The sequence below is a fragment of the Falco peregrinus genome, chromosome 8 (genome assembly GCF_023634155.1).
Source record: "Falco peregrinus isolate bFalPer1 chromosome 8, bFalPer1.pri, whole genome shotgun sequence".
Lineage (NCBI taxonomy): Eukaryota > Metazoa > Chordata > Aves > Falconiformes > Falconidae > Falco > Falco peregrinus.
In genome coordinates, this window is record NC_073728.1 from 26,201,123 (window position 1) to 26,225,961 (window position 24,839).

General features: G+C 53.8%; 2 protein-coding genes across 3 annotated transcripts in view; both read left to right on the forward strand.

Moving 5' to 3' along the window:
* Positions 1–384: 384 nt before the first annotated feature.
* Positions 385–9,540, forward strand: LOC101921730 (motor neuron and pancreas homeobox protein 1-like). The gene is made up of 3 exons (XM_005234317.3): positions 385–820; positions 8,422–8,582; positions 9,122–9,540. The coding sequence occupies exons 1-3, from the start codon at positions 385–387 to the stop codon at positions 9,437–9,439; spliced, it is 915 nt and encodes a 304-aa protein (XP_005234374.3). The 3' UTR covers positions 9,440–9,540.
* A 3,370-nt stretch (positions 9,541–12,910) lies between these two features.
* Positions 12,911–24,839, forward strand: part of CFAP65 (cilia and flagella associated protein 65) — a 33,640-nt gene continuing 21,711 nt past the window's right edge. The window contains exons 1-11 of one of the 2 annotated variants that reach the window (XR_008748426.1): positions 12,911–13,473; positions 13,786–13,940; positions 14,637–14,739; positions 16,133–16,299; positions 17,755–17,954; positions 18,615–18,760; positions 19,862–20,084; positions 20,431–20,696; positions 21,881–22,081; positions 22,508–22,870; positions 23,889–24,026. Coding sequence is in view for 1 of the 2 variants with exons in the window: in XM_027782342.2 (XP_027638143.2) it covers positions 13,399–13,473; positions 13,786–13,940; positions 14,637–14,739; positions 16,133–16,299; positions 17,755–17,954; positions 18,615–18,760; positions 19,862–20,084; positions 20,431–20,696; positions 21,881–22,081; positions 22,508–22,870; positions 23,889–24,026 (2,037 nt within the window). In the remaining variant the exon portion in view is untranslated. The remainder of the gene's footprint in view (positions 13,474–13,785; positions 13,941–14,636; positions 14,740–16,132; positions 16,300–17,754; positions 17,955–18,614; positions 18,761–19,861; positions 20,085–20,430; positions 20,697–21,880; positions 22,082–22,507; positions 22,871–23,888; positions 24,027–24,839) is intronic. The other variant, XM_027782342.2, reaches the window with a different exon arrangement.

The following is a 24,839-nucleotide window of genomic DNA, read 5'->3' on the forward strand; positions in this document are numbered from 1 at the left end:
GGGTCAGGCCCCGGCACGTCCCCGCGGCTGCGGCGTGGGGATGAGGAAGCCGGAGGAGGGAGGCTGACCGACGGGGAGCCCGGCTGGGGCCCGCGGGGAGGCAGGCCGGACCGACGGGGCGGGGGGCCGGCGCGGAGCCAATGGGGAGCTGGGGCAGATGGAGGGGGGGTTAAAACCCCCCCTGTGCCGGCGGGCGAGCGAGTGCCCGGGAGGAGGAGCGGAGAGGAGGGCTGCCCCCGAGGGCAGCCCCGCGGAGCGCGGTGCGGCGGGGCCCCGCCGGTGGATGCCCGCCAGTGCTGGCCCGGGGCTGCCCGGCCGGGCTGTGCCCTGGCAGGGGAGCGGCGGGGTGCTGGGGGGCCCGGCGGCTCTGCAAGGGGCTGGGTCATGCACAAGCCCATGGAGAAGTCCCAAAACTTCCGCATCGAGGCGCTCCTGGCTGAAGAGCCGGCACGGAGCGGCTCCCCGCCGGGGCTGAGCCCCGGGAGCCCCGCGGCGAGCCCCGGCCCCGCCGGGCGCTCCGACACGCCCTCGCCGCGGGCGCCCGCGGCTGCTGCGCCCCTCGCCCCGGCCGGCTTCGTCCCCAAGCCCGGCTTGTTGCACCTCCCCGGCCCCGGGCTCGGCGCCCTGCCGGCCCTCTACCCGCCCGCCGTGTACCCGCTCCCAGCCCTGGGGGGCCAGCACCCCGCTTTCGCCTACACCGGCATCCCACACTTGCCGCCGCCCGGCGCAGAGCATCTGAAGGCGGCCGTGGCCGGCTCTTTCCCGCTGGAGCACTGGATCCGAGCCGGGATGCTGGTGCCGAGGCTCTCCGACTTCCACGGTGAGTGACCCCGGGGACCCACCCTCCTGTCGGGCGGGACGCGGCTCTTGCCCCTTCCAAACCCCGGAGGCCCCCGCCGGCACAGCGGGGTGCAGGTGCCCTCGGGGACGGAGGGCTGAGGGTCTCCGAGGCCGCCTCTTCGCAGCTCCCCGGCGGTCCTGGTCAGGAGCCCCGCGGGGGCGGTGAGCCCTCGGAGCTGACCCCAACGCGGGGCTTTTGCTGCGCCCAGACCCGCTCCCCAGCCAGGGCATGTGCAGGGGTCCCATTGACGGGGGGAAGCAAGACCCGCGCTTCGGAGACCTTCGAGGGTTGCGGGGCCCCGGCAACCCGATCCGAAGGGCAAAGTCTCGCCCTACGCCGGCCCGGTGCTTCGGGACGGCCCCGAGGGGCACTGCCCGCCCCGGTGCCGCCGGAGCAGAGCTGCTCCAGGGCCGGGCCAGGCGCGCCGGCCCCAGCTGCCGGTCCCGCACGGCCGTCGCGGGCTCGTTGAGCTCGGCCGCGGCGGGAAGGAAACGAAAATAAAGAAGCGGCGGCGGGAACCGACACTGGGAAACGAATAACTCCCGCCCGGTGTACTTGGGAACGAACCGTCCGGATCCCTGCGGCTCGACACCGAAAGGTGCGCGGCGGGACCCGGCCCCTGGGCCGGGGAAGGGCCGGGGCTCCCGGCACCGCCCGCCGCCGCGCTCGGCTCGTGGGGGCGAGGGGCCGCTGAGCCCGGTGCCGACGGGAGATGCAGAGATCGGTCAGCCCGGCAGCGCGCTCGGCTCCCGCTCAGCGCCGGTCCCTTCGGGCACGCAAAGCGGGCGCCGGCTCCGTGCACAGCCCCTGGCACGGCGGGCACGGGCAGGGCTGCGGGCAGGCACCGGCTCCTGCACTGCAGCGATGGGCCACGGGTGGGGAGGGTCCTGCAGGGCGTGGACGGCGCATGGACCGACCTCGGGCTCTTGCCCCGCCGGGCACTGGCACCCCTGGCAGTGTGACCCGGCCCCTGCCCTGTGCGTGGGGTGAGCGGAGGTCTGGTCACTGCAAAGATGAGGCCAGTGGGCAATAAACTCGGAGTGGTTTGAATAAACCACCAGCAGAGTATCCAGACTGATTAGCTGAGTTTAGGGTCTTAATAATCTGGGAGCCCGCTAAAAAGAAAAAAGCTGCCTAAGTCAGTTAATTAATAAACTGGCTGCATGAATAATAGTACAAAAATGGAGAATTAACATGAAACATCCCATTCATTGTTCCTTCCTCAAATTATACCTGGGCAGGTTGAAGGGAAAGAGTCTGTTCCCTTCACTGGGCTGTCTCCCTTTCCCTGGCTCTCCCTGGACTGTAGGGTAGGTCCAGCCGTGAAGTGGTGGTGGCACCTAAAGGTGTAGAATAAGCCTCCAGTGCTATGGGCTGTGTGCACTCTTCCAGCATGTTGTTAAGAGCGGGTGTGTGTGTGTAAATATTTCTATTTGTTGGGTGGTGAAGCACCTTCCTACTCCTCTGCAGAGGCCACATTGTCCTCACAGGGTCTGAGTCTGTCAGTGTATCTCGGCATCCCAACAGTTTCACGCAGGATTGTGTTTCACCAGGGTGGGATCACACCACTGCATCTGTCCCTGTGGCCTTGAGCACAGCTTCTGGCTGGAATAATGTAGAGATATTTGTGCATCAAATTTGCATTTGTGCATCAGCTCCATACCTCTCAAGTGCAAGATGCACTCCAGAGCTGGTTGTGTCCAAAACCCTGCTGAAAGGACACAAAGGCCAAATCATGGGTGCGAGAACAGCTTGTGGAAAGAGCTTTTGGGCTGTGCTAGGATGCACGGGAACCCTGGAGAGCCCAAAGCAGGGTAGAGCCAAAGAAAGGTACATGTAGGTTTAACAGGGATGCAGCAAAAGCTGCCAGATCTGCTGATTTTTAAACCAGTGACCACCTTCAATCCATATCCTTGCCTAAATGTGTCTGCTCCCAATTCTGGGGAGCCTTTTGCAGGGGGGGATTCTTTTTTCCACAGACTGTCCCATTTAATATTTCAGCAATTCTCCTGCTGTGAAGCTTTTTGTGCTCCGGTTTGCTCCCAAGATTTATCACACCAAACACAGCAAATCACTATCCATTCTCTTTGCTTGCCTGGTCTGCACATGGCAAGGTAAGGTTCTGTAGGTCCCTTTCAGCTTTCTCCTCCCCCCACTACACAGCCCAACTGCTTCCATCTCCTCCAAGCCAGTTTCCATCCTGACTGCTTTCAGGGTTTTCTTCCAAATGTCCCCCTGTCTCAAAGCACAGGGGCCAAGCTGGGTGCAGAGTGTGAGCTGATGCCTCCCTGAGGCAGAAGGATGAAGCTTTGTGCATTTGCAGCTGTTCTACCTGCCCGTACTTCCCCACAGACATTACTTCTGACCTGAGGGGCTTATGCTTAGCTTGGGGTCTATTCTTCTCTCCACACTTGTTCTCCCGAGGATCCTGCTCCCCTGGTCCTTGCTTGGTGTTATTCCCAATGCCATGTAGACTGCATCGTCAGACCCTGCTCTTCACGCATCTTCAGATCCTTGTTTCAGTCCACTGGGAACGTTTGGGTTCTCAAGTGTGTCCTCAGCCTTTCCTCTTGTGGGCTCGTTGCAGGCTCTGAAAGCAGGTCCCTTTGCAGTGTGCCTTGTCCTTGTAGTCACTAGCACTGGCTCCAGCTGCATGTTAGGGCTGTGTCTGGGCTCATATTGCCCCAGTGTGCTGGCCATGGTGTGGGGACAGGGACAGTGGCATGGGTATGCAGGGACAGGAAGGGGCACTTGCTTAGGACATGCTGCCTGCATAGCCCATCCTCATTCCTCTGAGGGTGGTGGTGGGCTGGGTGCCCTGTCCCAACACCTAGCCTAGACAGACAGATGGACCTGCCTGGCTGAGGTTTCCACAGTGACTGAGCACAAGTGTCCATGCTACTGGTGCTGGTCATGTTTAGCTATCTGGGTAGCAGCCGACATAGATAACTGGAAGAGATGAATCTGAAAGCCTCCTAGGACATGTTCTGGGGCATCCCAGAGGGAGATCACCTTTGTGATTTATTTATAGGGGATTCCAGGACTAAATCCTGGAATAAATTCCTTCTTCAGCTGCATGCATAGAGGTGTTTTGCAGGTATGGTCTAGTTTGGTCTCCTGGGAACGGTCAGGGTAGGAGAAGGAGTGGGACAGCCCCTGAAATGAAGCCACAAGCTCTGCGGGGATGCATTGCACACACTCGCCCTGCTCTCACCTGTATATGAGGGAGGTAGGGTGCTGGGGAGATGGTCTGAGACTGTGGGTACCCTTAGGAACCTGGCCTGGTCTTGGGTGCTGGGATTGCTCAGAAAAGTGCTCCTGCTGCAGTGCAAGTGGGTACCATGCCTTCCTCACTATCTGCCTCTGCAGAGTCGCAGGCAGTGCCTGGCTGCCTCTGCTGCAATGCGGAGTGAGAGGGCTGGGTGGGGAGGCCTGAGCATAGGAGCAGGCATGCCCTTGCTGCAGCTGCCTGTCTCCAGCCTGGGTCCTTGTCCTAGGGCTTTGAGCACTCCTGAACTGCACAGGAGGAGCGTTTTGCACCAGGGTGCCGTGCCTATTAGTATTTCTGGGAGCTGTGATTTGTTTGCCCCAGGTATCAGCATGGAAATGCAGTGGTGGTGGACCTGCCTTGGCAGAGAGCTGTAGGAGCAGGGGGTGGAGTGGTGACATACAGCTGCAGACTCTCAGGAAGAGCAAAGGATTCCCTGCAGGGGACCTGGTGTTCAGATGGCTTTCCTGGGATGCTGCTTCTCTGCATCATCTACTTACCACCTTGATGGCTTGGAGCTCTGGCCAGATCTTGCCCACAGCAGCAGAGACCTGGCTGATGGGCTGTGCTGGGCTAGGAGAGCAGGCAAGACAGGTCATATCAAACTGTTTAAAAAATCACCACTTTCCAAGGCTCACCAGGTGCACACTGGTCCGTTGTCAGCAGGAAGCATGGGCTGGAAAACAGCTGGCAAGCAGCAGTCAGGGGTCAAAGGTGGAGCAAGTAAGGAGCTAACAGAAGTAGCAAGTGCCCTTACACAGGCTGCCCACGGACAATGGTTAGGGCTGCCAGCAGACCAGGAGAAGCCTCTGGTGATGGCCCTGATGCTGGTGAGACCACATCTCTCCCTCCCATCCCTGACATCTGCAGAAACACCTCCAAAGCAGTCAGGGTGCTAATTTCCTCTCCTTTATTTGCCAGCCCACAAAGTTAAGTGAACTATAGCTAAACAAACCAAATTAAAACCAAGTGGGTTAATATCAACCTAGGATTACCTTTGTTATCAAGTAGACGGAAATGTATCAAATAAACCAACAATTTTTTATAAGCTTTATCTAATTATCCAGGAGGCAGCTGCCTTGTAGAGCTCCTGACCTCAGACTCAGAGGACATTCCCGGCTCCAGGCCAAGCAATTAATTTACTGATGTTGCAGCCAAATGCTGGGTACCCATCAGGGGGTCCAAGCCCTGCCAGGCTGAAGGGACATTGAGACAAATTCTGATCCTAGATGTAGCACTAGAGGAGATGGCTGGGAAGATAGGAAATCCTTTGGCAAGCAAAGGTGTGATGCTGAGGCAGTCGCTGGTCTTCTGGTAGGAGCTGGATAATGGGGAGAGCCTTCCCAAAGGGAAGGCACCCCATCTATGGGATGCCAGTTGTGATGAGGATGGGTTCATAGCTCAGCTGGTACAGGCTGGGGGAGGTGATCCCTGGGGGGATGCTTGCTATGCATCCACTGGGACAATGCTCTCCATGCCCATGTGACAGATTGCCACAGGACAAGTGGGGGCAGGACTCCACTAAGCACACTGTCAGGACAGGCTGGAGCTGCCAGTACCCATAAGACATCATTTCTTTGCATGGGAAAATTAAACCCTCTTCATATCCTCAGGCTCCACTTCCTCCTCCTCCCTTTGCTCCTTCCTCAGTGAGAAACAGCAGATCCTTTTCCTCCATATTCTCCCCATGCAAAGAAGCCAGGGCCCTTCCAGGAAGCTAACAGCAGCTCTGAGACCAGAGATTTTGGTTGCTCAGGTCCATGCTGACCTGCTGCTTTGGGTGGCTGAAGGTCAGGTGGACCTTAAAGCTATGTCAGTTTGGGCTCACCCCGTTTTGTCTGCAGCCAAATCTTGAACAAGTCACAGTGGGGAACGGTGGTGATGGGTAATAGTAGCTGCTGAAGGGCATATTGTCAGAGGACGTCACAGGTTAGGTGGCCAGCTGTACCTGTGTAGGCTGGGCTTTGGACTGGTGGTGGCTTGAACTGTATAACACCACCACAGAGGGGTTTGAGAGTTGGGTTTTTTTTGTCAGTACTGGGGCAGGAGGCAGGGTGGGCTCCCAGGGAAGTAAGGGTCTGTACAAGGTTTGTAATGGACACCACCGCACTGAGCCTGAATTGGAGACACCGAGATGAAGAAGCTGGGGCTGACAGAGGGATCATGCTCCAGCAGTTGGTCCCTTGCATTGGTAGTCATCTGGCATATATCCCATTTGGATTTATTTGGCTTTTGGGCAAACATTCTATTCTTCTTTTCCCTGCTAGACCAAGCAGTCCTCAGCATCTTACCCAGGGAACAGTGAACCCCTTGCCGGGGGGCATGGTGGTGTGTGTTAAAGCAAGCTGCCTTCCAGTATCCTCTGAAGCTGGACAGACCAAACTCCCGCTGCTTTTGGGGCTGAGACTCACTTCTGTGCCACCACTCTTCCCACATCTGTTTTTAGGCTGGCCACATCTGACCTTATAGGAGTAGGCACAGAGGAGCCTTTCAGAGTGGTCTGTGCTCCACAGAGCCAGGATGCAGTGCCCTAGAAGCCAAGTCCTCGGCTCTCTGCTTTGGGGTGGGGAATTCAGCCTGGGAATATGGTATTACTTCACCTCTGGCAAAACAGCCTCCAGCTTCAGACAGCACAGAAGTCCTGGATCACGGAATGCTGGGATGTGGGCATACCCTCTTCCCTTTTCTTTACCTGAAGCATCCTTTACAGACCATGCCCAGAAAGAGGACCTGCGCAGAGGGACCCTTCCTCGACCTGGTATAGCCAGCCTGGGCAATGCAGCCCCTGCTTCAGGGCAGGACTGAGGCACTGGGTGCCCCAGTGCACCCCCGGTCTCTGGCAGCAAAGGGGGCTTGCCAGGTGCCAGAGCCCTCAGGCTGCCAGATGCTGTCTGGGGCTGCTTTGTGTTGTGCTCCCCACCAACACTGGCTGAATGAATTTCCCCACCGGTTCTTTCTGATGCATCTCTGGCCTTCCCCGCCAAGAAGCTTCAAGGAGTGTTAGCATGGGCTGCCCTGTCCCTGCAGATGCTGGTCCCTGTGGTACCTCCTTTCCTTAGCGGAGTAGAGCCTCTCAGGTCTGTTTGGTCCCATGTCTCTACTGAGGATTTGTACAGCCAGAGCACCCACGGCCAGCCAGAGCCCAGACAGCAGCCAAACTCTGCGGAGCTGAGACATCTTTAATCTGACATTTGTATTTGTCCCAGAAATCCTTTGAGCCTCTCATTTGGTTTTAGCCTTGAATATGTTTTGTGTGCAAAGTAACACACCATGTATGTGTGTCAGAGCTGTCGGCACAGCGTGCCTCTATTCAGTCCCTAGTTTAACCGGCCAGTGGCTGCAAGGTGGGTCCCATGGGCTGTCTCTCCTGGCAATGTGAGGCTGCAGGCCCAGGCAGGGTCATGTCCATCTCCACTCCCATGAGGAGTTTGCAGAGCCCCAGCCAGCCTGGGCTCTGCCTGTTTGACTCATCCCACCCAGCATCCAGGTACTTGGGATCAAACCTGGATTGCGATCAGTTAATTCCTGCTCCATAAATTCTTGCCTCATGTGTCACAGCTGTGTTTGTGAAGGGCTTGGTGGACACCTTGGGAGATGGGCAGGTCGGGATCAAAGCTGGAATCTCAGGGAGATAACATGGATGGTGCCCCATGTCCTGGAAAGCGGGCCAGCCAGAGCAACCCTTGCCAAGCAGGGCACCTCTCTGGGGCCACGATGCTCCATCTAGACCCCCCTGAGATGCAGTGGTGGGGATGTGCCAAGGACCTTTCCTGTTAATGCCCCCTCCGGTGCCGCTCTGGCACTTTACTCCCAGCTGCAAACCTCTGGGTTTGATTGCTGCTGCAGTGCTAGGAGAAGCAGTAAAAGCTGAACTCATCAGGACAATAAAGCCAGCAGAGAGGAGATAAGCAGGGATCAAACACAGCGCAGCAGCCAACCCACACTGCACTCTCAAAGGTCCCTTTGTTCCTGCTGCCTCCTGATTCAGCGCCGTGCTGCCTTCAAGGGCTACAGGCAAGATAGCGGGGCTCTTGGGCAGCCCTGCCGCCACAACCCCTGGCAGTTGGGCAGCCACCTGCATGGCCCAGCAATAAAAAAGGAGGATTAATTTCAGTCACAGGACTGATCCCAGTTGCACACCGAGGCCTGATAACATATCTCACTGGTTCCTATCAGCCAGGCAATAAAGCCATTATTGGGGCGGGAGATGATGGAAGAGACACTTGCCTTCCTCCTCATCCCGGACTTGCTGAGGGGGTGTCCCCCTACACCCCTGCTATCCCCTGACCCCTGCCCACTGTCTGCTCCACAGCTGCCCCACAGTCGGGCTTGATGGGGAAGTGTCGTCGGCCCCGCACAGCCTTCACCAGCCAGCAGCTCCTGGAGCTGGAGAACCAGTTCAAGCTCAACAAGTACCTGTCCAGACCCAAGCGTTTTGAGGTGGCCACGTCACTGATGCTCACCGAGACACAGGTACCTTGGTCCTGGAGGGAAGGAGCATAGCACCAGACAGCTTCCAGGGAGGGAAGTCAAGGTCATGGGCAATGCTGATGCCCCTCACTTGGCTGCCATCAGCGCCACACACCTCTGTCCCCACCAGCAGCCCTTCTGGAGCGTCTTCTGCAGAGACCTGCCTGGTGGGCTCCAGGCCCTTCTCTTGTGAAGGGCACCCAGAAATACTGCTCCTCTTCACCTGGCACCCCCAGCTTGGGTTTCAGAGCTTTCCCATCCCTTGGTACACTGTGGGAGGGGGCTTTCTGTGGGGCTAAAATTAAAACCTCCCTGTGCATGTCCTTGGGCATCCTGCAGAAGCTGGGCAGGGGGAAGCAGCCCGCTACAGACTCCTCTCCCCACGACAACCTCAGCCTCCTTCCAGAGACCCGCAGCACCACGGGATGCCCTGCAACAAAGAGGTTTTGGGGGATGCCCTCCATGCAGGGAAGGTGAGGGGGTGAGTGGGGACAGGATGGGGCAGGGGGACATGCTCTCCCCTGGGGTCTCTCCTTTGGCAGGTGAAGATCTGGTTCCAGAACCGCCGCATGAAGTGGAAGCGGAGCCGCAAAGCCAAGGAACAGGGGGCACAGGCAGAGGCTGAGAAGCAACGAGGGCTCAGCAAAGCCTGTGAGAAGCTGCTGCCAGGCGAGCCCCAGGGACAAGCTGCCGAAAGCCACGAGTTGTTGGGGCACAGCCCTGGCTCCGGCTTTCTGCACTGCAGCACCGCCAAGCTGGGCTACGGCCCAGACTCCTCTTGCTCAGGAGGCGAGGAGGAAGAGGAAGAGGAGGAGGAGGAGATGGGTGCCATGGAGAGGAAGATCAGCTCTGTGTTGTGAAAGGCAGACGGAGCCAGCTGGGGAGAGGGGCTGGGCTGCAGTGGCAGGGATCTCCCTGCTGGCAGACACAGACTGTGCCTGGGCAGAGCTGGGGGGCTGCAGGGCACCTGCCTCCCTTTAACTTATGTGTGTTTGGATCCTATTTAACTCATAATTATTCCTCTGTGTGTATCTGAGGGAGTCCCCACATCCCTCCCCTATAAAGCTGTTATCTGGATGCCTGTGCTCTTCCTTAGGGGACATAAGGTTCTGCCCCACTCCTGCCACTGCACTGTCTTACCAGGGTACCTGGGGAACTGGGTGGGGACAGCAGACTTGCACAGCTGGCAGCCCACCAGCATGGCTGGAAGGGAGAGACCCCCAAACCCTCCTTCGACTGTGCACTGCCCCTTCCTTGTTGGGTATGACAGTGCCTGGAGCAGTGTATCCCTGCGTGGTGCCAGCTGCCCTTCCCCTTGGTTGCATGAAGGGCTGGGAATGAGGATGCCCAGGATGTTGCCAGCCTGCCCTGCCTCCTCCTGCACCTGCAGCATCCCTGGTGGGATCTGTGCTTTGCAGGACAAAATTAACCTCTCCTGTGAAGCCGAGCTGGTTCATCAGCTAATGCAGCAGTGCTGGTTTCCATGCTGCAATTAGCCTGGTTGCATCAGTGTGGCATTGCCCCAAAGTAAGGTGGGGACAGAGGCCTCCTAGGTTGAGAGAGATGCTCAGGCTGTTTGTGAGGGTTCAGTGCTGTGGTGAATCCCCCTTTTCCTGTGCCAATGTCTGAATCCCGCTCAGCCACTTTATGGGCTCATTTCATGATCTTCTTCGGACCCTGGTCACTCTGGCTGCGCTCAAATCAACCCCTGGTAGCGGGATGACAACAGAAACTCTGCCACCTCCCTAGAAGCACTAGGCAGACACTATAGACCTCCCATGCCTCCTGCACACTTTTTGGGCCTCCCCTTGGGGATGCTGAGATGGCCATGAAGGCAGAGGGACCAACCTGGCAATGTCCAACCTCCCCCCGCCCCCCCCCCCCCCGCCTGAGGGGGCAGCTTCACCACCACAGTGCACATAGGGCTGCAGGGGCACGGCAGGGTGGGCTGGAATATCTCATTCCCAGGCAGCCTGTGGTGTTTCCCTCCTGCCTCACATCTTGCTGTCCCCTCCTCTCTTCTCACTGTTCCTGCCTGGATGTGGCAGGGAGGGCTGTCTGCTCCCAGGACCTGCGGTGGGGCTGGGAGCTGCTGAGGGGCAGCAGCCCCTGGGGAGCCCCGGGTCACCTCCAGCAGCTGGTCAGTGATGGACAGGACAGGTAAGGGTCTGTCACACCTCGCAGGGCTGGGTAACATCTGGCTGCAGCTGGGGCTGCAGTGGGACTAGGTCTGGGTAACACCTGGCTGCAGCTGGGGCTGCAGTGGGGCTGGTGGGCAGCACCCCGGGCAGGGGAGCAGATGCGACCCTTTTGGGACAGAGGGATAGGCAGGGGAAGCAGATGATGGGAGGGAGGATGGATGGATGGACGGACTGACGGATGGGTGAACGGACAGACAAACGATGGTCCCGTGTGGAGTGACAGTGACCCACAGTGGCTGCTGGCAGCTCAGCAGCTTTCTCCTGGATGCATGGCATTCTCGGTGCCCAGGTCCACTGTCTCCAGGCAACACATCCCAGGGCACAGCAGGACCCACTACTCACGTAGGAGGTGTCCAGACCCTGGCACTGCCCAGACGGGAGCTCTGGTCGTGGGGAGGGTGCAGCTTTTGCTCCAAGGGAGATGTGAGCCAGGGTAGGGGTCAGGTGCCAGGAGCCTGTGATGGTTGGCGTAACATGGAGCAGGAGAGGAATGAATGGGGAGAAGGGGGAAAAAAAGACAGGGAAGGAAAGGAGAAAGGGAAAGAGAAATAGGAAAGGATGATACCCAGCTACCTGCCATTACCCTGCAGGGACAGCAGGGCAGGAGAGACCCACTGCCCCAGGGAAGCTGTGCACCCCCCCAGCAGGTATGCAGGACTGGGCACGGAGATGCTGGCAGATGCCAGCCCATGGCTGCAGGAGTCTCAGTGCCAAAGACATCTACCACCTGATGTACAACCTGGTCTTCTGGCAGTGGGGGAGCACAGAGAGCACCACAGGCTGGAGCTGGGCACACTGGGGTGGGGGTGAGGTTGGGGGGACAGGAATGGGGAGGGGCAGAGAGGAAAAAGAGAGAATGGAAGCAACAACAACAACAAAGTACCAGGAAGGAGGAAGGGAGCTGAAGGGATGTCACAGACTTAAAACATTCACCTTGATGGACTGTGACAGGTTTAATTTCCAGAGTACAACCATTAAAGTGATGGATGGGAGGCGTTCATCTTGCGGCTGGTGCACATGGGTCCACCGTGGCTGCAGGAGGGTTTGTTTTGTTGCTGTTATTTATGAGGTTGTTCCTGCAGGAGCCAGCCACTCATCCAGTGCTGGGGGGACAGAGGAGGGGACAGAATTGATGCTGGAGGAGTTGGGGTGCTGATTTATGGCTGCTTAGCCAGATGACTCATGTTGTAAACACCAACAAATGCCATTAAAGCTGCATCCGCTTCCTGCCTCTGCCCTGGCACCCTCCCCAGGCTGTGGGACTTGGCCATGCTGCTGCCTGTGTACCCTAGAGGGGCTCTCTGGCCCTCCCCACTGGGGACACGGGGTCCTCCCCTCCTGTAGAGCCATCCAAGGCACTGGGAAGATGCAGGAGAGTCCTATGGCGGTGGTGGTGCCCCATGGGAATGATGCCCAGGATACCTGATGGGCTCCTGCAGCCAGGGCTCCCCTCTGCCAGTCTCGGCTCCATAATTGCTTTTGGCAATGGTCACGTTGTTATTTGTGTCACCGGTGCTGCAAGGACCCCAGAGTGACCTGGCCGCGTTAAGGTGCCACCGCATCCCTACGCCAGCCCTCTCCAGCCTGCTGCGCCCCTCGCCCCGGCATCTCCACCTCAGCCCCCCAGCCCCCTCACCCACCCATCCCCCCGGGCACGCCCTTCGCTGACCCAGCCTTGCGCCTGCCTCCCTCCTCGCACCCCCCCATCACCCCTCCACCCTGAGCTCTCTCCTGCACCCCCCCGTCTGCCCCCCGCCCCTCTCTATCTCCCTGCTCCTCAGCTCCCCCTTCTCCCCCCGGCCCCCATCTGCCCCTGCACTCCTTGCTGCCCCCCCCTGCACCCCTCCAGCTGCCCCTGCGCTCCCGCCCCGTGGCTGCCCCCTCCCTCCCCGGTTCTGCGCGTCCCTCTGCTGCCCCCTGGCGGCCGCCCCGGCAGCGCCCCGCGCGGATTGACCCGAGGCGGCCGCCGTCGTTGCTCGGGGGGACGCGGCGGTGTCCGGTCCCCATGGCAACACGGGCCGGCGCCTGGTGGCGCTGAGAGGCCGGGGCCGGCGGCACCCGAGGTGGCCCGGGCTCCCGGGGCCGGGCTGTGCTATAGGGAGACGGGCTGGCGGCGGGGGCCCGGGGCCCAGGCCGGGTTGCGAAGGACTGGGCCGAGCCCTAGGGAGCTGGGCAGGCTCTTGCTGTAGGGAACAGGGCCGTGCCACAGTCGTCTGTATAGGGTTTGAGGGGCCGGGCGAGGCTATAGAGCAGGGCCTTGCTATACTGGGCTCTGTGGGTCTATAGGGGGCTGGGGCAGGGCAGGGCTTTGCAGTAGAGGCCCAAGGAGAGCTCTGCCACACGGGGCTGAGCTGTGAGGGAGGTGGGGGTCACGGCCTGTGCCAAGGAGCTGCGGTGTGGGGCTGCAGCAGTCTGGGGACAGCAGGGGCTGTGGGGAGGGCTGGACTCCGCTGGCAAGATGGGGTCACGAACGGGGACACCGCAGCCCCTGCGGGGAGGTGTGCCGCCCTGAGCCTGAGGAGGGGCCGTTGGGCTTCTGGGGAGCCCAGGTCCTGGCAGCAAAGGCTGCCTAGGTGCAGGAGCAGCATGCGTGAGGACTTTTCCCTCTTGTTTTGCAGATGCTCGCTCAGGTGCATGGCGAGCCCCAAAACTCTGACTCTTTTCGGAAGCTGCGCTGTGGCTGCATCAGGAAGGTGAGTGGACGAGCGAAGCATGCAGTTATCGTGGGTGGATTACTGGCAAGGCAGGGAGAGAAGGAAAACAGAAAAACCCTTTAGCCTTTGCTCCCCTCGTTCATGACATCCTTTAGTATCTGTTGTTTGGGCTGTGGCCAGGAGGCGTCCCCTCTGGACTCCTGCAACAGGGCTTTTGGTGACTCTTAGAGCTTTGCCGCAGGGTGGCTCCTCCTGTCCTTTGCTGGAGTCAAACCTCTAGCTAGAGAAACAGCTGTTGCGTGATTTCTCCTCCCTCCCAAACTGCTAATGTCTCTGTTGCAACTCCTTAAGCTTTCTGCAAGAAAGGCAAAGAAGAAGAAAGGCGTATTCTGGGGCATCGAGGTGGCCGAAACACTCAGGTGGCATGGCTGGGAGCTTGGAAAAGAGACGATCAAACACCTGATCTTGAAAAACATTCATGAGAAAACCCAGAAGCTGAGCTACAGGTGCGTGGGGAGTTTGTTTCTCCTTCGTACTCCTCATGCTCTCGCTGCATTATGATCCTATCTCTGCTGTATCAGTCACATTAGCACCTTTTCTTGGGTTCCTCTGTCCCCTCTCTCCTTGGTCATTGTGCTATAGACAGCATATGAACACTTACGTAGCAGGACAGAAACCTGCTAATTCAGAAGCACAGCCCTTGATCCTGGCAGGAATATTTTAAATGAAATGCCTTTTTTTTTTTTTTTTTTTTTTTAATTCTGTTTTGCTGATACTTCTGTCTGTGAGGCATTTCCAGTCTAGTGAGATTTTAATTGTGGATGTATGCCAGCCAGTCACTAGTGTGTCCTAAAACCATTGGTCCCGGGAGTCCCACTGGATGTTGAGCCACTCCAGCACTCCCCATGACCCTCCCTGCTCTGAAACTCAAATATGTGTTTTGCCCATGCTGCATGGCCTGGGAATGTAAAATATTGTTCAAGGAAGGGGTAGGTATTTAGAACTGGGAATGGGTTTTCAGGACACCTGGGTTCTGCCCCTGTTTCTGCTGATTTGCTACAAAGATACCCTTGGGGTCAGGTGTGTAAAGGCCTTCTAGTTGTGGGGTCTGGAGGTTTTGATTCTTTATTCTCTGTTCTGCTGTCTGACTTAACAGCTGTATGCGCTCAGACAAAATCTCTTGTTTTGATTTCATTATCTAGATGTCCTTCCACGCGATTCTTCTTCACTGTTTTTCCACAGCCGATTACCCTGAGCCCTGGTATGTCTTTAACTCTGCCCATCGTTTTCCGGCCGACTGAAAAGGTAAAGTGGCAACATCTCTCTCAGTGCTCAGGCTGGCTTCCAGAGGGGCAGTGGGCCTCTGACTCTCTTGTCCTTTCTGATTTGTCTTCATTCACCTGAATGTATCGGTCTTTAGGAAAGGTTCTAGCATAGAAATACTGGGCAGCATGACCTTCCTGCTCTCCCCGCATATTCGTCACCTGAGGGAGGCCTAACCCCTGGCCTCTCTTCAGAATTTGCCAGCAGTTAGGAGAGCGATCCTCACAAAGAGTATTCCCAGTTTTTCATGTGCTGCTTCTGGCCATGAAATCAGTAAGATAAAGTGCTTGAACTATCCATACCTCGTTTGATCCCAGGGAACCTCAGCTGGGTGGTTTTAATGCAGAACCTTGAGTCGAGGGACTTGCGCTCTCTGCTTTCTTACAGGAGACCCAAAAGCCTGTATATTAAAGGGCTACTGATTTTTCTGTAATTATGTCAAGAGCCTCCCTTTTTTTGGATGGGGTGGGTTGCTTCAAGCTTTAACAGCCCCTTTTTACCCAGACCCTTTTCTTGATTTTTCAGCTTGTGTGTGTCTTGGTTCTGAGTGTTGATCTCTAGCTCTTGTCCACAGCTGTATGTCTTCCATGTGAATCTCAGTGCTAGCCATAGAGTGTGATCACTGGGTGGATTCCCAGTACCCTGCACTCTTAGTATCATGATTTTCTGATGACTGTTCACTGTTCCCTTTATGAAATAAGCTGCTGGCCTTGTTCCATTTTCAGAGAACCGTTTGTCTGCACCACATCAATCGCTAGAGCAGGAGGCTTGCTTTCTTAGAGAGAGCAAGGACTGCGTGTTGCAGTGCCCAAGGTCTCTCCTTACCTGTATAAATGGTACTCAGGAGAGGTGATGATTGGGGAGCACGGAAGTATCTTGCAATTCCTTCTATCTTAGCTGGTTAGCAGAAGTCCTGGGGCTATTTATACACAGTGCTGTCAACACTGCTTTGTTAAGTTGTGCGTTATCTGCTTAGGTCTCTAGCTGACAAAGCACTTAAAGACTGATATTTCTGTGCTCATGGAGCCCCAGGAAAGGCTGTACATGCTTCAGTTTAGCTGAATTGGGATCTTGGAAACACTGAAAGAAATCCATCTGCATTGAAACAAATGAGGTGAAACAAATGTGGTCTTCAATTGCTCGCTCTGAGGGTGTTTGTGTGTTCCCTGTCAGAGTGAGGAGTATGCCTGAGTACTTCCCTCATTGACTGCCTTTTCAAAGTGCTTCATATGCTTTCTGTCCTGCACAGAGGCCTCCCCTGGTTTTTTTTTTCCCAATATTCTTACTGTGGTGAAGGTGATGGATGTCCATGGGTAGAACTGCAGTACCTGCAAGATGCAGCCTAACTGCTGTCTCCCCTTGCTTTTCTGTGCAGAGGGAATATGAAGACAGCATCTGCTTTAAAAAGGCTGAGGGTGAGTTCTCTGTCACCTTGCGTGCTACGCTTCCACGCCCCTGTCTGTTCTTCCCAGCTGCTGTCCAGTTGCCTGTCTGTGCTGTCCACAACGTTACAGAGACAACATTCACTGTGCGCAATGTTGGGTGAGTGGGACATGGCTGGGCAAACTGTCTTTCTGTTTTGTCAGGTATTTTGCTACCTTCTTGGACTCTCCAATGAATGCAGCTCATTCCAGTTATTGGATCTACTGGCTGCCTTAACAGGCAGCAGACCTCTGCCTCCTCTGAGGTCATGGCTGAAAAGGCAGCAGAAATGGTAGTGTGGGTCAGATCTCACTGTGGGCACATCCTGGCACCTCACATCTGTCTGTTTCCAGCATACACTGAGAACCGTTCTTGTGCGGAAACTAGATGGGGACCAGCGTGCTGTCCCACTGAGAACATCCCACATTCACAGGAGAGGTCTAGGCTTCTAGTAAATCAAAGGCAGCCTGCCCAGCATGAGCAAGGAGTGATGAGCTACTTGCTGGAAAAATTTTAGTCTTTCTATGTTGCGACATGTCTTCCCTCAGCACAGGAATACCATGGGGGTGGCAGTGGAGTTGCTGGTGCTCGAGCTGAACTTTTTGATCTGAAGGCAGGCAATACAGAAGTCAGAGAGTCTCTCCAGTGCCTGCTTTTAGGTTCATGGAGCTGCCCAAAGCAGTGGCAGTATTTTGTGTCTTGGACTTGTCATTTAGGAGCGAAGATGCTCCCAGTTACCACAGACTGTTATTGTAATGAGGGAAGGGCAGTACTTCAGGTAGTATTGTAGAAAGGAGTGCAGTGATGAAATTCGCAGGCAAGGAGGAGGTTTACTTCTAACTATTCATGGTGAGAGCAAAATAACCTTTACTAGCTGGAAAATGGCCTGTGCTTCCCAAAGCAGTCAGCTCATGTAGGAGGAGGGTGGAAAGGACAGAGGGCACGTATACTTTCAGCAGAGCAAGGTATCAGTCAGAAACCAATTCAGGTGATTTATTCTCCCCTTAAAGAAATCATTTGTGCTGACTAAGAGGTCCAGGGTAGTGGAGGATATGGATGGTAAGTAACACACAGCTTGGAATCAATAAAATATAAAAAGCTATAAAAGGTATGTCATGTTCTTTGCACAAATCAAACAAGCAAAGGGAGTTCTGGAGAGCTGAATGAAGCATTAGGAAAACAGGTCAGTTCTCTCTTCTCACCTGGGCATATAAAAGGAACAAACGTTCATTTGGAATTAAGTAGCAGCAAATTTAGATACAGGAAAAGCAAATACTTCATTCTGGAGCTGATTTGTTTGCTATCACATGATGAAGCTGAGACATTTTATGGCCATTAATAAAGTTCTTAGATGTAACAACTAAATTTCATTAGTGTGGAGTGTTTGCAGAGCCTAGAGACAAATTTCTTCCCAGCATCACATATTTGGCCAGATGCATTTGGGATTCTGCCATTCAACATTGTTTGCTTCACATCCTAACTGAAAAATCCATTGGGAAAGGTCCATCCTATGTGTGATTGCACAGGCAGCCAAGGATCCATTCATCTACTTAAAAACATATCTCCATTTCCTAGTGATCTTGTTACTGCGTTTGCCTGGGAGACACCAAGCCCTTTCCACATGGTTCCTGACCGTGGCATGCTGAACCCAGGTGCTGAGTGCATGGTCAAAGTGGTCTTCCAGCCCAAGGCGGCTGTGGTGTATGATGTGGCAGCAACATGCTGGTTTGGAGGTGAAGAGAAACGAAAGAGGACTATCCAGCTAAAAGCCCTGGGTGAGCCTTTCTTGCATTTAACACTCAAAGAAGTGTGTATCATCCCTAACTGTGGAATAGCATTCCACAGGGATACATGAAAGCGCTGTGCTCTGAGGCTGTGCCACAGTGGGCTCAACCCACTGATGAGCAAGTGAAGCCCATAGTTTGAAAGTGGCCTGTGAAAATCTCTAATGTACTTTTGCCATTTTGGAAGTGTGATCTGAAGAGACACAGGGTCCAATATATCCAATCCAGTGGCGTCCTTTGGCCAAACCAGCATTTCTGGAGCCTGCTTAAGCTGACCAAGGGGAAGAAATGAGAGAAGTTCATTGGCACAATGCAAAAACCTCCAGAAACTCCTGATATTGTCTGCACTCAGTCTCTCCTGTCTGTCCGTGCTAGACAGAGAGCCAGAAGGAAATTTCTAAAGCTTTCTGGATGCAAGCTAGAATAAGCAAGGGTTTCATTAGCAAGTCCTTGCCTGAAGTGCCTTGTTGTATGGCCACTGACAGAAGATGTGACTCTGAATTTAGTAAATTAGGGCTGGAGGGGAGCTTATATGGTTCAAAGCAGGGCCAGCTGAGGTTCTTTAGAGGCTTGTCCCATTGTGTGTTGAATATACCAAGGATGGACATTCCACCTCTCTTTCTTGACCCAGTATATTATTCCCTTTAACAGCCAAATACCCCTACCTGCGGGTGAGTGTGACAGGGGAAGAATATGAAGGTGTGCAGCCTGGAAAGTTTCAAGATGTGCTGTGCTTTGGATCAGTGCCAGTGGGGACAACTGTGGAGAAGTGTGTAGAAATCTTCAACATGTCTGTGGTATGTGGAGAGGGAGAGTACTTGTGAGAAGCTGGCATGCTGGCATGTTTCCCTGGCATATGTGGTCATGAGTATCTCCCTTGATGCTGTGAAAATAAGCCAAGAGGGAATGTGAATAAAACAGGGAATGTGATGAGCCTTCTCCTACCAACCAGGCCATTGACCCTTGCCTTCCAGCTACAGTGCTAGCAACTCATCCATTTGCAGCACAGGGTGGAAGTTCCCTCCTGCTTCCTACTGTGCTTGGTCCAGATCAGGAAGCCAGTGTTGTCCTTCATATCCTGCAGCTCTTCTGCTCACCCTGTACAAGCCCATCAGTTCTGTGGGGCAGCTGTGGCAATCTCAACTTGGCATGAGTGTGTCCCAGGCAGCTGATGGATCTTCTGCTTTCCTCAGTGGACTTCAGCCTGGTGACTTCTCTCAGTGTCAGGCAGGCTGCATTTGAGCACCTTGTTCTCTGTGCCAGCTCAGCCCCTCCCAGCCTGTTAAAAGATGAATGTATTCAGAGGCTGCTGACATGGGTGACAGCAGTGCTGACTCCTCCACAGGCTCTGCAACTTGGGAGTGGCAAAGACCTACTAATTTATTGTACTGTTACTCACACTGCAATGGTGCTCGGCATCCCCCGGCAAGGATCAGGACCTTTTTTTAGGGACTTGAGGGAGGCTTTGGGGCGCCAGTCTTGTTTTTTGAAAAAGATCCCCAGACAAGGTGGAACTGTGGATGGAGGGAAATAAGTTATCTGCCTGCCTGTCCCCCTGGTCACAGCAGTCACTTAGGCTATGTTGGCCCTTTGGGACACCTTGAGCCATCCTCCCTGCTACCAGGAGGGGCATTCCAACCCCAGAGGTCACCAGGACATTTTGCTGCAGCCAATATGCTTCTGAGCATATTGTGGGAACTTGCTGCCAGCAGCGCTCCAGCAGGACAGGGCTGCAGAAGGTTGCACAGCATTTCTGTGCTGGGCTGCAGTAGTCTTGGTGTTTGTGGTGGTGGTCAACTCAGCTGAAAACTGCAGTTCTTCACCAATTAGTGTCCTGCATTCAGAGCCATCCTGGCTCCTGTTGGCTCCTTGTTAACCTATTCCTTTTCTGCTTGCAGGTTGATGCACCATTTAGGATAGAAAGAGCAAAAGATCCTCTGCTTCAAGATCATGTTTTCTCCTGTGATGTGTCCCATGGTGTTGTCCCTGCCAGAGGGAAGCTGGTCTTGTGCATACGATTTCAGCCTCAGACAGCAGGAGAGCACAATACTGACTATTTCACTATCCTATCTGCTGGATGCCTCCTGCAGACTGTGCTGAAGGTGGTTGGCTCATGTAAAGGTACCAGAGTGAAAGCCTTCCCAGTTTCTCCCCATCTTCTTCTTATCACTGCAGGGGAAGGGCTAGTGCTTGAGGAAGGACTAGGGGTTGCCACAGTCATCAGTCATAGACTTACCTTCTGTGGGGACCCAGGCTGTCCCTGGTGCACCGTTCAAGGCTTATACTTGCTTGAGGCAGATGTGAGACTGTTGGAAGTGACTGTCCAGCAGTTTGCTAGGACTGGTGGGCTTGCTGATGAGGTGATTCCAGTTTGGGAAGATCAGTTAAGTGCAGCAGTGGCTTATGATGTGTCGACAGAAACAGCTATGACAGGTCCAGGATCTTGTTTTGCATGTTGTTGTGCTAGGTCCTTTGGTGTCCCTGCATCAACATTCTGTGGACTTCGACTGGATCAATCTTGGGCAAAGTTTGGTGCAGATGTTGAAAATCAGCAACACCTCAAATGTCCCAGCCTATTACCAGTTTGATATTGATGGCAGAGGGAGTGTCTTCTCCTTGGATCGCCCCTGTGGAGTCTTGGAGGGCACAACAACACTAGCACTGAAGGTGACCTTTCGACCTACTCACCCCATCAGCTATCACCGCAGAGTGGTGTGCCTTGTCCACCATCAGGTATGAAAGGCAAAGGGTGGGTTTATCACTGTAATAGGTCAGAGGGATCTTCCAGTGTAACCCACCAGGGCTGGCCTCTCTCTTAGTAGCCCTTGGAAATCTCTTCCCACTGCATTGCCGTTGTTACCTATCATAGAATCATTTACATTGGAAAGAACCTTTGAGATCATTGAGTCCAACCATTAACTTAGCACTGCCAAGTCCACCACTAAACCATTTCCCGAAGTGCCACAACTACACATCTTTTCAATACTTCCAGGGATGGTGACTCAACCCCTTCCCTGGGCAGCCTGTTCTAACGCTTGACCACCCTTTCAATGAAGGAATTTTTCCTAATATCCAATAACTAATATCTCTCATCCTGTTGATTATTACTTGAGAGAAGAAACTGACACCCACCTTGCTACAACCTCCTTTCAGGTAGCTGTAGAGAGCAATAAGGTCCCTCCTGAGCCTTCTCCCACTTCAGGCTAAACAACTCCAGTTCTCTCAGCCGCTCCTTGTAAGACTTGCTCTCTAGATCCTTCACCAGCTTCACTTCACTGTTTTTCCTGTAGCAAGGGGCTCAAACCCCAACACAATATTTGAGCTGTGGCCTCACTGGTGCCAGGTACAGGAGACAATCACTTCCCTTGTCCTGCTGGCCACATGTTTCTGAAACAAGTCAGGATGCTGTTGGCCTCCTGGGCCACCTGCGCCCACTGCTGGCTCATATTCAGACAGCTGTCGACCAACACCCCCAGGTCCTTTTTTGCCAGGCAGCTGTCCAAACACTCTTCCCCAAGCTTGTAGCATTGCATGGGGTTGCAATCCAAGTGCAGGACCCAGGCTCCTGTGGAGCAGAATCCCCATGGTGCAGGTTCCTATGAGCAGTAGAGGGCTGATGTCAACAGTCAGTAATGCCTGTGGGTAGGGTGGGGTGCATCCTCAGTGGCTTCTTTCCATTTAGGTCTCTAAGTTAAATTTAGCTGCACAGCTGTGCACTGAGTGCCTTCAATTTTTATTCCAGTTTCAAGAACATTCTTGGGCCACAGCAAGACATAAACTAAATGGCAGTCTAGAACTGCAGATGCTAAACCTTTCCCAGACATGGTTTTGGAAGTGAGATACTAGGATGTTGTAACTCTCAAAGCAATCACAGAAGGAAAGATTATTTCTTATTACTCCTTCTGGTGTTTTCCCAGGAACCCGTGTATGTGGACTTTTTTGGTACCTGCCATTCAGACACAGCTAAGCCAGCCATCCTTCAGGCAAGACACCTCTCCTGGTACCGAACCAACATGGTGAGGGGACTGACCTTCTACCCCCCTGATATCCTGAGTGTGATGCTGAGGGATGGGAAGCTGCAGATGGATGAAAAGGGGGCCCTCATGCTGCCCCCTGAGGTATGAGATGCCCTCCCTTTCATCTAAGATACTCCCGTGTTGTTCTCTGTAGATGTTGGGCCTCTCTTACACAGGCCAGATAGATCTGGGACTTGCAGGTGCCAGACTGATCTCTTTAGTATCTCTTCTGTTAATGTTCCCACCACACGCCAATATTATCTTTGTCAGTTGAGTCTTACCCAAGCTCAGCCACTAAGCTACTTTCTGTCAAGCATGGGGTCGTCTTTTGCTTTGTGTAGTTTCAGATTCAGGACTGGCTTACAAACAGGAGCTTCCTTGAAGCCTAGACTTTGAACTGTCCTGGGAACTGTTACTGAAGTGCACCTTGTGCACCCTCTTGCTCATGAAGGCAATCAGGACTGTAGTGCCTGGTGTCTCCCACAGGCACACTTCCCCTGCTCATACTGAGATGTTTCCATCCCATAGATCCCTCAGGACAAGCCTCCCAAGGAATATTTTGAAGCCAACTCCATGACTGAATATTTCTACGATGGTGTAAGCAGTGACCAGGCCTTGTTTCCCCCTCACGTTAGTGTCAGCCCCAGGGAGTATGATTTTGGTTGCTGTGTGCCACTTCACAAGGCAGAACCACTTCCTCTCCGTGTGACCAACCACACCAAAGGAAATATCACAGTTGCCTGGACTCCAAGCCATGGCAGTGCCTTCCAAGTGAGCCCTGAAATCTGTGACATCCCGCCTTTGAAGTCATCAGTCTTCTGGGTCCTTTTCCAGCCCACTCAGCTCAACAGTCTCTATGCAGCAGAGCTGGAAGGTTTTGCTTTCTACAAGGTTAGTAGGAATTATGAAGCCCAGTTTCCAGAGAGGGCCTAGCAAGCAACTTTTTGCAAGCTAAAGGCGTCTGAGGAAGTTAAAATTAAAATGGAACCTTTTTGTTTGAATTTGGCTAACTGGCACCTTTATTAACTCCTTGGGCCACTGCTTTGATACACTGGTGGTTCAAAATTTCTCCTTCATCTGCGTCCTGGCAAAGATAAATCAGCAAAGCAAGCCACAGCTCATGCATAAAGGCAGTTACACTTGTTCTTACCCCCAGTGAATGTGAAGTAATGTACACCTTAGTGAAGGAGGAGTTATTATTAAGTACTGCGATATTAGTGAAGATGGGAGCCTGCACAAGCGGGGTTGTTGTGGCCTGGGTGATGGGCAATAACTTGTTTTTCGTGTCTGGTCGTCTACAAGTAAAGCTGCTGAGGGCACTGTATATGACTGCAACTTCTCCTCCCATGTGACGTGGGATTTATGTCACACAAGGCTGCAATTGCAGGAGTTTTAGCACCCAGAAACATTCTGGTAGGTGAGAGAGATCTTCATTACATTGTTGATTATTCTTCTTGCATTTTTTTCCCCTTTAAGCCAGTGTGGAGGATATCTGGGAGTAACCATAGAGTCAGGAGTTTCTTAGGCTCAGGTAAAGAATAGGTGATTATTTTCAGTGACTTACTGTTAAGTGCCACTTCAGCATCTGCAAGTATCTCAAACTGCACTAGAGTGTCTATAGACCCTCCTTCGCTAAGGCAACTCTTGTACTTTTGCAGAACAGTTTGGCTAGGTCCTTCTGCTTGAAAGTCACTCAGTATCTTTTGGGTCTGAAATGTAGCTATTTGGAAAAGCAGCACTCGTGTTCCTTATCCATCACTGGTCAGCCCTTCTTCCCGAGAAAGTAAATGCCTCAGCCCCAGGGATGTCATTGAAACAAAGTGCTGCTTGTTATGGTACAGGCACTTGAAGTCACCATGCCCCACTTTCTTACTGCATGCTCTCTGTCCTGTCCCTTGTGTGCCTGCAGGTGCTGAGACACTACAGCAACATTGAGGAGGATGCCACTATCTGTCCCTCCTGGTGCCTGACTGTCAGGCTGAGAGCACATACATATGAAGCAGAACGGGAGCACTTTATCCCACATTACATCCTGGATGTCCCCAAGGTGTGTAACTGATAAACATTTGAATCTTTGTGGAAGCACTCAGTGTTTACATCTGAAGTCTTTACTTTGTCTCCCATTGCACCATGCTGAGATGTGGCTTAGGTGGTTTTTGGTGGTGGTACAGAAGTCTCTGCTTTGGTACAGAAGTAGGATGCTCTTTCTTCTCCTGTATTAGCTTCCCAGCCTCCAGTGTGTCAGGTTGCACCAAGCATCTTGTTAGCTCTGAAAGGGAAACTGTTGGGATCTCCTTCCTTTCTGTTTAAGTGGACATAAGTACTGACAAGGGTGCTTAGTCCCCTCCTGGGAGCCTCAAACACTCTGCATACACTTAGGCAAATGGAGAATAGCACACAGAATCCACACTTTTGGAAGAAAAGTGGATGTGAGGCAGAGTGGAAGTTTTCCTAACTCTTCCTGCTGTTTCCGTAGCATGAGAAAGTATTGTTCCTGTGAGGTAAAGTGAGCTCTGACCCTGGGAAGTAAGGATAGTCTTGAGAACCTCTTAGAAAATCTCCCCAACTAGTCCAAGACACACAGGCTGTATTTGGTATGCATGAGCTGGAGCAAATTCCAGCCTGCTGGAATTCTTAATCCTGGAGGTCGCTATCCATGCAGAGAGAGACTGCAGGCCCCAGCAAGCAGCTTTCTTATTGGCTGAACGTAAAGCATTGTGTAATAGAAAGGATCTTCACTGGTCCCATGAGCCTATGAATGATGAAGGACACTGTGGGAAGGGAAAAGATCGTGACTTGTATACCCTTGAGTGATTTTCTTTCTTTCCTTGAAAAGAAGCAGTTACAAAGTTCTCCATAG